This window comes from Coregonus clupeaformis, chromosome 23 (assembly GCF_020615455.1).
Source record: "Coregonus clupeaformis isolate EN_2021a chromosome 23, ASM2061545v1, whole genome shotgun sequence".
Lineage (NCBI taxonomy): Eukaryota > Metazoa > Chordata > Actinopteri > Salmoniformes > Salmonidae > Coregonus > Coregonus clupeaformis.
The window spans coordinates 47424713-47438178 of NC_059214.1; the positions used below are offsets into that span (position 1 = coordinate 47424713).

The 13466-nt window shown below is 44.9% G+C and overlaps 1 protein-coding gene across 1 annotated transcript in view; it reads left to right on the forward strand.

Moving 5' to 3' along the window:
- Positions 1-13466, forward strand: part of frmpd4 (FERM and PDZ domain containing 4) — a 74263-nt gene that overhangs the window by 57724 nt on the left and 3073 nt on the right. Inside the window, exons 5-16 of the mRNA XM_041843752.2 lie at positions 1677-1722; positions 2615-2719; positions 3196-3303; positions 3880-4011; positions 4820-4939; positions 5361-5497; positions 5942-6068; positions 6454-6543; positions 6914-7096; positions 10054-10183; positions 10330-11355; positions 11734-12999. Coding sequence (XP_041699686.2) covers positions 1677-1722; positions 2615-2719; positions 3196-3303; positions 3880-4011; positions 4820-4939; positions 5361-5497; positions 5942-6068; positions 6454-6543; positions 6914-7096; positions 10054-10183; positions 10330-11355; positions 11734-12999 — 3470 coding nt within the window. The remainder of the gene's footprint in view (positions 1-1676; positions 1723-2614; positions 2720-3195; positions 3304-3879; positions 4012-4819; positions 4940-5360; positions 5498-5941; positions 6069-6453; positions 6544-6913; positions 7097-10053; positions 10184-10329; positions 11356-11733; positions 13000-13466) is intronic.

Genomic DNA, 13466 nt, shown 5'->3' on the forward strand with positions numbered 1-13466 from the left:
CAACCTCAGGAGGCTGAAGAAATTTGTCTTGGCCCCTAAAACCCTCACAAACTTTTACAGATGTACAATTGAAAGCATCCTGTCGGGCTGTATCATCGCTTGGTATGGCAACTGCACTGCCCGCAACCGCAGGGCTCTCCAGAGGGTGGTATGGTCTGCCCAACGCATCACTAGGGGCACACTACCTGCCCTCCAGGACACCTACAGCACCCGATGTCACAGGAAATACAAAAAGATAATCAAGGACATCATCTACCCGAGCCACGGCCTGTTCATCCCGCTATCATCCAGAAGGCAAGGTCAGTACAGGTGCATCAAAGCTGGGACCGAGAGACTGAAAACAGCTTCTATCTCAAGGCCATCAGACTATTAAATAGCCATCACTAGCCGGCTACCACCTGGCTACTCAACCCTGCACCTTAGAGGCTGCTGCCCTGTATACATAGACATGGAATCACTGGCCACTTTAATAATGGAACACTACTCACTTTAATAACATTTACATACTGCTTTACTCATCTCAAATGTATATGCTGTATTTTATTCTACTGTATTTTAATGCTACCCCGACATTGCTCGATCTAATATTTATATATTTCTTAATTCCATTATTTTACTTTTAGATTTGTGTGTATTGTTGTGAATTGTTAGATATTACTGCACTGTTGGAGATAGGAACACAAGCATTTCGCTACACCCGCAATAACATCTGCTAAATATGTGTATGTGACCAATAAAATTTGATTTGATTTGATTTGAATGTCATTGTATGCTGTAGCGTTAAGATTTCCCTTCACTGGAACTAAGGGGCCTAGCCCGAACCATAAAAAACTGCCCCAGACCATTATTCCTCCTCCACCAAACATTACAGTTGGCACTATGCATTTAGGCAGGTAGTGTTCTCCTGCCAGATGGTGAAGAATGATTAATCGCTCCAGAGAACGCGTTTCCACTACTCCAGTCCAATGGGTTCGAGATTTACACCACTCCAGACGACGCTCAGAATTGCGCATTGTGATCTTAAGCTGCTCGGCCATGGAAACCAATTTCATGAAGCTCCCGATGAACAGTTCTTGTGCGTTCAGCACTCGGCGGTCCCGTTCTGTGAGCTTGTGTGACCTACCACTTCGCGGCTGAGCCGTTGTTGCTCCTAGATGTTTCCACTTCACAATAACAGCACTTACAGTTGGCCGGGGGCAGCTCTAGCAGGGCAGAAATTTGACAAACTGACTTGTTGGAAAGGTGGCATCCTATGACAGTGCAATGTTGAAAGTCACTGAGCTCTTCAGTAAGGCCATTCTATGGAGATTGCATGTCTACGTGCTCAATTTTATATACCTGTCAGCAACGGGTGTGGCTGAAATAGCCAAATCCACTAATTTGAAAGGGGTGTCCACATACTTTTGTATATAAAGTGTAGTTTGTTGATAGTATGACCATCTATAGAGCATCTACAGATGGACTATCCAGACCATACAAATAACGTGTGGCCCAGATTGCTCATCTTGTTAGCCCATCTTCGTAGGTTTATTTCTAACAGTCATAATCTGCCCACTGTAGGAGAAACAATGCCTGACTCAGAGTTGATTAATCGACTTCTGCTGAATTTGACATATTTATCTTTTCAATCTATAATGATGTTTTTGGCTGGTTTGTGTTGTATTTCCTTTCTGTAGGAGCTGCAAGGAATCCATTGTGTTGACAGTGGTTCAACCGTATCCAGTAAGTCTCACTCCCAGATTCAGAGCAAACTCCTGGGGAACAGATTTCAATAGACTGTTTGTCTGCGATGCTGATTAGTTTGTTGACTCTGTGAATCCGAGACAATCCGAGACATGAAACGTGTGACCATATGTCTGTCAATGTGTAGTAACAGGCAGGACACTGCTGAGTGTTCCCCTGGTTAACTCACTGGGACTCCAGCCCAAACGGTGAATACTGAACATGGTCCAAGTCCTCTCATGGTTGCTTCAAACCCTAGCATGAGACCCCAGGTTAACGTGAACCTGCCATGTCAACAGTTGTTAGGACTAGGGAGGACTATGTGGTGATGGATTCAATGCCACAGTAACAGCTATTGCGAATGTCAGTGGTATGATTTGTAGAATAGGTCAATGAGATGGATGTGTATTGTCATCACCAGAATAGACAATGATTTGATTTTGATTTTGTCTATTGTGCTGTGTGTTCAAGCTCTAGCAGAAATCACACTGTGTTGTAACCTGGCTTTAGGAAGCACATTTCAGAAGTAACTGTAGAGAAAACAATAGTGGTTTATGTATTAAAAAAGTAGCAATTACATCCAGAAAGGCTGCACAAAAGTTTTAAAACGTATTAAATTGAGAGAGAGAGAGAGAGAGAGAGAGAGAGAGAGAGAGAGAGAGAGAGAGAGAGAGAGAGAGAGAGAGAGAGAGAGAGAGAGAGAGAGAGAGAGAGAGAGAGAGAGAGAGAGAGAGAGAGAGAGAGAGAGAGAGAGAGAGAGAGAGAGAGAGAGAGAGAGAGAGAGAGAGAGAGAGAGAGAGAGAGAGCTGATTTTCTGTGACTTTTCTGAAGGGGAAGACCTGTTGACAACAGTTGTTTTTATTCTATTTCTCCCTCCCACCCCCACTCCTAGTCGCCCAAATCTGCGTTCATCAGTGCAGCCAAAAAGGCCAAGTTAAAGTCTAATCCAGTGAAAGTCCGCTTCGCAGAGGAGGTCATCATTAACGGTCAGGTCCCGGTAAGACCTAGAGCACTGTACTAAAACAATACATCCCTCACTGTGTCATGTCATTGTATACCAGTGTTCTCCAAAAGCCCAAAAGTATGCACCAATGATAATGACCTTGAATCTTCTAATATTTCAAAATACATTACACTGTTTAAAACAGTATTGGATGCAGTCGTGTTCTTCTTCACATTGCCATTACTGATCGTTTTTCCCATTATCTTCCATTTCACGGTGTAGCCTACTGATCAATATGGAAGCTATTGTAATCATCTCCATTATCTTCCCCCATTTCACAGTGTAGCCTACTGATCAACATGGAAGCTATTGTAATCACCTCCATTATCTTCCCCCATTTCACAGTGTAGCCTGCTGATCAACATGGAAGCTATTGTAATCACCTCCATTATCTTCCCCCATTTCACAGTGTAGCCTGCTGATCAACATGGAAGCTATTGTAATCACCCTCATTATCTTCTTATTTCCAGGAATCTCTGAAGGACAACTCTCTACTCTTCATGACAAATGTTCTGAAGGTGTACCTGGAGAATGGACAGACCAAATCCTTTAAGTTTGACAGAAACACATCCATTAAGGTATAGCACCCGGTGCCATTCATTAAGACATTGTAATGGTGATAGTGATTAATTAAAAAACGATTTTTCTATTTTTCTATCATTCATAGGCCACTTATAGAAAAGTTAATTATTTTGATCACAGTAGCATATCGTATTATCTTTACTTAATTAGGATTCAGCAGGTGTCCAAATGTTCCATTGCACAAAGCACTCCCACAAAGACATGTCAGCTGTAACTTAATTTAAGTGTGATGCATGGAGAAGTAGGCCAGGGCTTTTTTTTCTCATAGAAAAAAACATCTCAAAAGTGTACGGTTTTAATCTGTGTAATATTGTGTAACGCGGCTGACATAATGTCAAGTTGTGCACTGTATAAATATGATTATGGATGTGAAAGAAATCCTCCATTTTGAATAGCTTTTATTGAGTAAAACCGCATTTATTTTTCCCATTATCTTATTAGGATATGCAGCATTCCATAATTGAATTGTTTGCTTAAGAACACATACCTGTTTAGCTAGGGTATGTGTAACGCAAATGAGTGCCTGACACATACCATGTTAATAATGAATGTGTCTTCTGTCCGTGTGAAAGGATGTCATCTTGACCCTGCAAGAGAAGCTCTCCATTAAGAGTATTGAGCACTTCTCGCTGATGCTGGAGCACAGAAACGAGGGCTCGGCCAGCAAGCTCATGCTCCTCCACGAGCAGGAGATGTTAACTCAGGTGAGACGTCATGGGGGGTAACGACAGTGGAGCGGCCTCATGCTCGGATAGCCGACAGATTGACAATATTAGGCCCTAATACAGTGTAATCAAATATGACCCGCCTTCTTTCTCACAGCCAGTGTGAAATGAAGTCCCCGTGTAGCTCAGTTGGTAGAGCATGGCGCTTGCAGCGCCAGGATTGTGGGTTCGTTGCCCACGTGGGGCCAGTATGAAAATGTATGCACTCACTAACTGTAAGTCGCTCTGGATAAGAGCGTCTGCTAAAATGACAAAAAATTTAAATGTAATGAGTGTTGGTGGGCATGTGATTGAATGATTGTAGAGGGATTGTATGTGAAAATAATGATTGTAGGGTAACGGTGAACACGATGCAGACCCACCCATCAGACAGACTATAGATGAAAATAAAGTACAATGGGGTTGGAGTATTGTTTCATCACCTTTTTCTCATTGTAAATATGTTAATACAGTCAAAAAATAAATAAAAATAATTAATAATATATATTCAATATAAAAATGAAAAATGTGTTGTTGTTTTTTTACCTTTTCAATGATTAACATTCTGGTCTTACATCAATTTGTTATAACAAATGTGAGTTATAATTTTTTTTTTTACATTGATGTTGTTTCTGCAAGCATACAAATGAGGATATAGATTTTAAAGCAATTTGATATTTTATAGGTTTTGTAATGAGTTTTTAAAATAGATGTCAGCATTTAAATCGCAGTATCTTTAATCCATTATTCATTATTCATGACATTTCATCACTAAATGTTGATTCCTTGTCCTGGCCTGGTGCCCTAGGCAACACAGAGACCAGGGGCACAGAAGATGAAATGCTTCTTCCGTATCAGCTTTGTCCCGAAGGACCCCGTTGACCTCCTCAAGAGAGATGCAGTGGCATTTGAATACCTCTATGTTCAGGTGAGTCTCAGCACATGGAAGACAACACTGCCTGATTGAAAAGTATCACGTTTGTTGTGTTATCAAAATGTTTATTTTTGCATGATATTCATTGATATGTATTTGGTAAGATTCCTTATAGAAACATTAGCTCAGAAAAAATGTAAATTATCTGTTGTTGACTTGGAGCCCACCTCAACCAGAGTTACTAGGGGAGCCAAATGTAACCATACCATAGTTACTGTTACTAGGTACTACTGTCTGGTTCATGGTAAGGAACAATAGTCTAACCAGTGTAACTCCTCTCCTCTCCTCTCCTCTCCTCTCCTCTCCTCTCCTCTCCTCTCCTCTCCTCTCCTCTCCTCTCCTCTCCTCTCCTCTCCTCTCCTCTCCTCTCCTCTCCTCTCCTCTCCTCTCCTCTCCTCATCTTCTCCCCTTCAAGAGCTGTAATGACGTGGTGCTGGAGAGATTTGGGTCAGAGCTGAAATACGACACAGCCCTGCATCTGGCTGCCCTGCAGATGTACATCCTCACCATCAACACCAAACAGTCCCAGAAAGTCTCCCTCAAGTACATTGAGTGAGTAGCTTGTGTTTCACACTGCTGCCCCACCACCAAGTCAACAGGGAACAGATCCGATGTCTGTTCTGGTCCCTTAAAGTTCACACATGGCACTTCCTCACATGTTCAATCCAGCAACACATTGTTATGAGATCTTTTGACACCCTCACAACATTAGACTCTCAACACTTACTCGGTGACTTGTGAATAATCTGGAGAAAAAAAAATCCTTATCTGGCTTGGGTGTCTTCATGAACAAATTACATCCCTGACAGATACAGTAATGATTTCCCCACTGATTGGTGCGTCGTAAATACCACAGGTAATTACTATGCATATTGATTATAATCGACTACCTGTTGGCCAATCAATGTACCCCCTCTTTATGATTGATTTTCACTGGACGAATGCATTCTGCTGTTGTACATTAAATCTGTGTTACCATGGTTTCTTGCTCTCCAGGAAGGAGTGGGGTTTGGCACTGTTCCTCCCTCCTGCAGTACTGTCCAGTATGAAAGAGAAGAACATCAAGAAAGCCCTAACACACATTCTCAAAACCAACCAGAATCTGGTAACTCCTGGAAAAAAGGTAGAGTACCTTTATTATCTCTCTCCTGTCTCTTCTTCTCACTCTCTCTCCTGTCTCTTCTTCTCCCTCTCTCTCTCTCTCTCCCTCTCTCCCTCTCTCTCCTATCTTCTCTTCTTCTTCTCTCTCTCTCCTGTCTTCTCTTCTCTCTCTCTCCTGTCTCCTCTTATCCCCCTCTTCTCCAGCTCACTCTTAACGCACCACCTAGGGGAATACTCAACCAGAATTGTGAATATTTTCTGATTTGTCATGCTCTCATACATTTCCCACGGTTAGATAATGTAATGCGTCACTGTGACCAATCACAGCGCCACTTTCTTTGTAAAATAAATCGTCTGTGCACATTCATACAACGTCAATAGCCTAAATTGCTCATGTTCTCTTTCAGCTGTCAGCATTGCAGGCCAAGGTCCACTATCTGAAGTATCTCAGTGACCTGAGACTGTATGGAGGGCGGGTGTTTAAATCTATACTGCTGGTAAATAACTACATCTTCTTTTCTGAACTTTTGAGTAACGACACATCAAATATCAGAATATCATATCTCATAATAAGTTATTAATGGAGTCTGTGTATTCAGGGGTGGACTGGCCATCTGGCATTTCGGGCAAATGCCAGATGGGCTGGTCCATTTTTAGCCCAGTGGGCCTGTTTAACTTTTTTTTTTGCAGAAAATGATCATTTTCTGGCTAATAATGGGTGCCTTAAGGGAAAAATGGGCCGGTGTGGGAGCCTCAAGAGAAAAAAAAAAGGTCCTGTGTGTTTGAAATGCCAGGGCCGATTTGTGTTCCCAGTCCGCCCCGTGTGTATTGTCTTTAAATGGTTTCCCTTCTGCTTTATGCCCACAGCAAGGAGAGAAGCACACAGAGGTGACTCTACTAGTGGGTCCCAGGTATGGCATCAGTCATGTGATCAACACCAAGACTAACCTGGTGGCCCTGCTGGCTGACTTCAGCCACGTCAACCGCATCGAGATGTACACAGAGGAGGAGAAGGAAGTCAGAGTAGAGCTTCATGTTCTGGATGTCAAGGTAAAATCTATCTTCTAAATGGACTCATTCTAAATGTGGTATTTTTTCCCCCTGTTAATCATATCACATTGAACTTTTACCAGTTGAATATGGATACATTTAAAATACTTTTTTTGTGTTCAGCTTTTTCTGAAATATTTTATAAAAATACGCAAATTAGGCGATATCTCATTAAATATGTGCATATTTGCATACCACACAAATTCATGTTTCTGGACACTGGATGAAGTCAGCTCAAACATTTTAGTTTCATTTTGTTAAGACACTCTAAGGATAACCACACAGAGCATGGTGTGAATGCAGATGCTTCTGAAGCTGAGAGAAATGAGTTGGCATGTGAGAAAAGTCTGACTTTCAGGAAATGACAGTTAAAGACAAGTACACTGAATTTAGACTACCAAACGCCAAAAGCCTGTTTAGACCCAATCACCATCTCTTCAAGGCGAAGGTCGAGAGCCATGCGTCCTCCGAAACATGACCCTGCCAAGCCGCACTGCTTCTTGACACACTGCTCGCTTAACCCGGAAGCCAGCCGCACCAATGTGTTGGAGGAAACACCGTCCAACTGGAGACCGTGTCAGCGTGCATGCGCCCGGCCCGCCACAGGAGTCGCTAGAGCACGATGGGACAAGGACGTCCCGGCCGGCCAAACCCTCCCCTAACCCAGACGACGCTGGGCCAATTGTGCGCCGCCTCATGGGTCTCCCGGTCGCGGCCGGCTGCGACACAGCCTTGGATCGAACCTGGATCTGTAGTGATGCATCTAGCGCTGCGATGCAGTGCCTTAGACTGCTGCGCCACTCGGGAGTCCCACCAAAGTAAGTTATTAAATGTAGTCCACTTTGTAACATTCTCTATGAACTGGGCTTAAAACCTCTTAGATGTAAAGTCCCGTTTTTAGGGGACATGCGTGGTTCTGGTACCGGTTCCGTCCAACATGTTCGCTTATAAATCGATCTGTGGATTCCCGTAGATCGAAATGGCTTGCATGTCCTGGTTCCCACGGACACACTAGTATGAGCCTGTGTGACCTACTATAGGATGTGAAATCTGAAACCACTTGAAGCTGGGATGTCCCTCCTACCATTTCATTCGCTCTTCCGACTGTCCATCAACTCCTGGCTGAACCCTGCTATACATCACAAAGCACATGCCTGCAATGGTTACACCGTAGCACATTCAGAGATCGATTTATAGCCATTCATCTCAAATAATTCATAGATTTTAAACAAAAAACACTTTCTGTTTTTTGTAGATGGATGTGAAATGAAAGGCGAGCTCCTAACGAGTTCAGGAAGCCAAGCTACAGGCCTGTGAGACGGTCACAGGGAAGGGGGCAGACATTTTGATCAAGGGAGACCTTTAGAAAATATGCACATTTTCTCTAACACTAAACATACAAATATGTATTTTACAGTTATAAGGAAGGTGAAATATTATAGTTAGTCAATTTATCATTTGATTATGCTATATTTAGAAAGCATATAAGTAATTTCAAGCCTTATTCATACAGTTTTGTTGAATAGGAAATACATAATATGGACTGCCCGCTCCATGATCTCGCCATCACGGTTGACAACTCCATTGTGTCCTCCTCCCAGAGTGCAAAGAACCTTGGCGTGACCCTGGACAACACCCTGTCGTTCTCCGCTAACATCAAAGTGGTGACCCGATCCTGCAGGTTCATGCTCTACAACATTCGCAGAGTGCGACCCTTCCTTACACAGAAAGCGGCACAAGTCCTAATCCAGGCACTTGTCATCTCCCGTCTGGATTACTGCAACTCGCTGTTGGCCGGGCTCCCTGCCTGTGCCATTAAACCCCTACAACTTATCCAGAACGCTGCAGCCCGTCTGGTGTTCAACCTTCCCAAGTTCTCTCATGTCACCCCGCTCCTCCGCACACTCCACTGGCTTCCAGTTGAGGCTCACATCTACTACAAGACCATGGTGCTTGCCTACGGAGCTGTGAGGGGAACGGCATCTCCTTACCTTCAGGCTCTGATCAGACCCTACACCCAAACGAGGGCACTACGTTCATCCACCTCTGGCCTGCTAGCCCCCCTACCTCTACGGAAGCACAGTTCCCGCTCAGCCCAGTCAAAGCTATTCGCTGCTCTGGCACACCAATGGTGGAACAAGCTCCCCCATGACGCCAGAACAGCGGAGTCACTGACCACCTTCCGGAGAGACTTGAAACCCTGGAATAGTATAAAGTAATCCTTCTTCCCCCACCCCCCATTTAAAAAAAAAAGGACAAAAAAAATAGGACAAAAAAAAAAGTTTAATGCACCATTTTGTAAGTCGCTCTGGATAAGAGCGTCTGCTAAATGATGTAAATGTAAATAATATAAAATATTTCATATTTTAATATTTTAATCATATTTGTACTGTGTACTTGAGCTTGTGTCCCCAAATGTGACTACACCTCAGGAATGTATAACTATTTTAACCAGAAAAGTGAGATTTTCCCCTTTCTTTGAGTATGCAGCATTACTAGTTATTGTTTATGGTAAATTAGAATTGTCTCATGATAAATAATTACCTTTGGGGATTACACTTTTTAAATGAAGTGTCATTACCTGTAGTGAGCTTTGAAATTATGGATTTATGTCGATTTTAATATGGTTCAAATTCCTGAAAATGATAAACAAAATAAAATATATATCTACATCAAGTTTTAGAAATGTTATGTTTACCTTTTAAAGTACTAATATTAAAGGACCAAAATACCCCAAAAATCTCAGAACTGATAAGTTGATGCAAAAAAAAATGTTCAGCCTGCGGTGCCTCGCCTTAATAAGCAACAAAATCATATTCAGTGATAATATTGAGCAAATAAATTAATGCTCAATGAGAACCATTAGAATAACACTAAGCCTTGACATTACTTCATCTGACGGTCTATTTCCATTTCGTGTGTGTTCATTGTCGTCCTCTTATCTCCCTGTTCTCCAGCCCATCACTCTGCTAATGGAGTCCACTGATGCGATGAATCTGGCCTGTCTGACTGCTGGATACTACAGACTACTGGTGGACTCTCGCCGTTCCATCTTCAACGTGTTCAAAACAGGGAATGCAGACACCGGTGAGTCTAGACTCTGTACAGTGCCATCTACAACGTGGTCAAAACAGGGAATGTAAACACCGGTGAGTCTCTAGACTCTATTTAGTTCAAAAGTCTGCTATTGCAGAAACCTGATTATCAACCCCTGGTTTGGTTCCTGTCCTCAGGCCATGACTCCAGAGTAAAGCAGAAATACCAGGCCATAGAGTTGACGTACAGCACCTCCTTTAGGGGATGTGAGGAGCACCAGCACCACAACAGTCAGAGCTGCACCAGAGAGCCCTGCACCAACAGAGACTCAGACTACATGGACCCCGTCTATATCACTGAGATCCAGCAGCCGCCCCAGTACAGCATGCACATGGCAGAGAGGGTGAATGCCAGAGGGGGGACCAGAGGCACAACTCATCCCCAGCCCTGCCTCTGTGTCCCCAGTGTCCCCAGTGTCACCAGGCCCAAACCCCAGGACTCCCCCCACAGCGCCAAGGTCTCCTTCATCTTCGGGGATCCTCCGTTAGACAGTGTGGACCCCCAGAACCTGGGCTACCAGAGGCTGATGGAGGAGGCCCCAGAGGTTCTACACGACCACAGCCCCGTGTATGAGCGACTAGAGGAGGACTACAAGGGCAGGGATCACATGGCGATGGACGGGGAGGGATATCCGTACGCCGCAAAAATCTTCGGCAACACTGAGTGCAGCGAGGAGCCGCTGCTGCACGACATCTGCTACGCGGACATCACAGACGCGGACGAAGACGAGGAGGACGTCAGCTGCGAGGAGGACGTGGGACCGACGGGGGATCTGGACAGGGCTACGTTCCTCTCGCTCTCTGGGTCCAGCGATGACATCATCGACCTGACCTCCCTGCCCCCGCCATCGGAGGACGACAAGGATGCCGAGGACGTGTTCCTTCGTTCCCTCAACCTGGCCATCGCAGCCCCGCCCCCAGGCTTCAGGGACCGCTCTGATGAGGACGAGAGGCACGGGGCTGCCCAGGGGCCTGTCAGGAAGAGCCAGGGGACCCGTGATGATATCCCAGCGTCCCTCATAGACTCAGTCACCACACAGGGGGAGGAGGGCCCAGAAGGGGACGGGGCCCTGGACGATGCTGTGGTGTCCACCTTACAGGCCCTGGAGGCCCTCGCAGCTTCCGAGGAGCAAAGCCCAAAACCACAGTCAGAAAATAGCACAGGTTCTTCTTCTTACACTGTTGTAACATTTATTAATTAACACCACGTAAATTATCCAGACATTAACGTTTTGATTTGTTGTTGTTGATTTTTCAATAAAAACCCATTTTGTTCTATGTTTCCATTTTGTGTGTGTATTGTTTCATTAGTTTTGAATGTAAATCATTTGCTGTGTCACACTCATTTTGTCTCCAGAGATTTTTTGTTGTTGTTTTGTGTATCATTTTGTTTGTTTTATAATTTATGAACAATGCACAAATGCATTTCAACTCACAACTTTCATACTTTTTGTACCAATTAAATATGTGCTATTTTATAATATCTCTCAGGTGCCTCAGGTGAAGTTGTTAATAAAATGTCTGTCTCTCTGTGGCACACAGGTGTAGAAATATCAAGGGCATTTAGCCCTGAGTCCTCGTCAGACTCTGGCAACGAGACTAACTCCTCAGAGATGACAGAGAGCTCAGAGCTGGTCGCTGCCCAGAAACTCTCTGAAACCCACCTGAGACTGTATGTGGCCACTGCTGAGGGCTACCACACTCTGACTGAGGAGAAAACAGAGTTTCCCGTAACACAGTATGAGGACGGGGCGGACCTGGGCATACAGCACAACCCTCAGGAGACCCAGGGGGAGGAGGAGGAGTTGGAAGAGGAATTGGAGGAGAAGAAGGAGGAGGGGGCCAAGTCCTTGGGTGTGTCATCCACCCAGATCCTACACTCAGAAGGGGGAGAGATGGAGCCAGAAACCATTGAGACCAAGTCCCTCACCGACTACTTCAGCAAACTGCACATGGGCTCTTTGATGAGCAAGCAGCCAGGGAAGCACAGTGACCCTGAGGGCAGGATTCAGGGAGAGACCAGTGACTCAACAGAAAAACGGAACAGCAACGTCCAGATCTCAAATAGAGGGGAGCCACCCAAATATAACGCTATTGTAAGGGAATCTCCATACATGAACCAATTCGAGTTGGGGCGAACGCCGTATCCGTATCGAGAGAAGCCCCCAAGATATCACCGGCCGCCTGAAAACAAAGGGGCCAACAATCTCTCCCCAGACTGTGTGAGTGACTCACACGCCTCCCACTCTGACAGGGCAACAATTAAAGGAGACAAGCAGGACTGGGATGAAAGGAGCCAGCAGTTAGACGCTCATTCACACTCCCCTGCCAAAGACCCCCACAGTACCCAGGAAGCCAATTTACCCAGCAGCGACCGGCAGCAGACGAGGATCCCATCGGCCGAGCAGGATGTCACACGGCTATATGAGTACCACCTGAGTGAGCACATGCCATTGTTACAGAGCAACGAGGGTGTTGACTCCCTGCAGAGCTCCCAGTGCTCCTCCATAGACGCTGGTTGCAGTACAGGAAGCAGCAGATGTGTCACGCCCATGGACTCTCCCCTCTGCACTGGAGAAAACACGCATCTACTGTCGGAGTCTTCCCTTAAGGGAATGGGCTATATGAGTTGGGAGGAGAAGGGCTATGGCAGCCAAAGCCAGGGGACACAGCAAGGCAAGGCTAGACATCAGACCATGGACCCCACCCTGCTGAGGAAGATCCACGCAGCCACCAGTGCCGAGCCTGGGTTCGGTACCATGCGGGGAGATGGCTGCCACCGGATGCTGAAGATAAAAGAAACCACAGGTAAATAAATAAGTTGTTTCCTATGACGTCTGTGTGCTTACAGCTCTTATTCCAGTCTTATTCCAACCTCATAGTGTGGAAATATATATATAAAACACAGGATGTTTAAGTGGAAGTGGGAAACACAATTCTAGGAGGAAAGTGTGGCTGTTGATAAATAATTCACTTTTGGGGATTAGGATGACAGGGTACTATTATCCATTCAGGCAGAAAGACAGTAACAAGAATGTCACTGGCATTTATACAATAATACAATGCAGACATGAGTAGCACAGGAGGCTGCTGAGGGGAGGACGGCTCATAATAATGTCCGAAACGGAGCGAATGGAATTGCACCAAACACCTGGGAACCATGTGTTTGATGTATTTGATACCATTCCACCGATTCCGCTCCAGCCATTAACATGAGCCCGTCATCGCTAGTTAAGGAGCCACCGACCTCCTGTGATGTGTAGAGGATTGGTGTA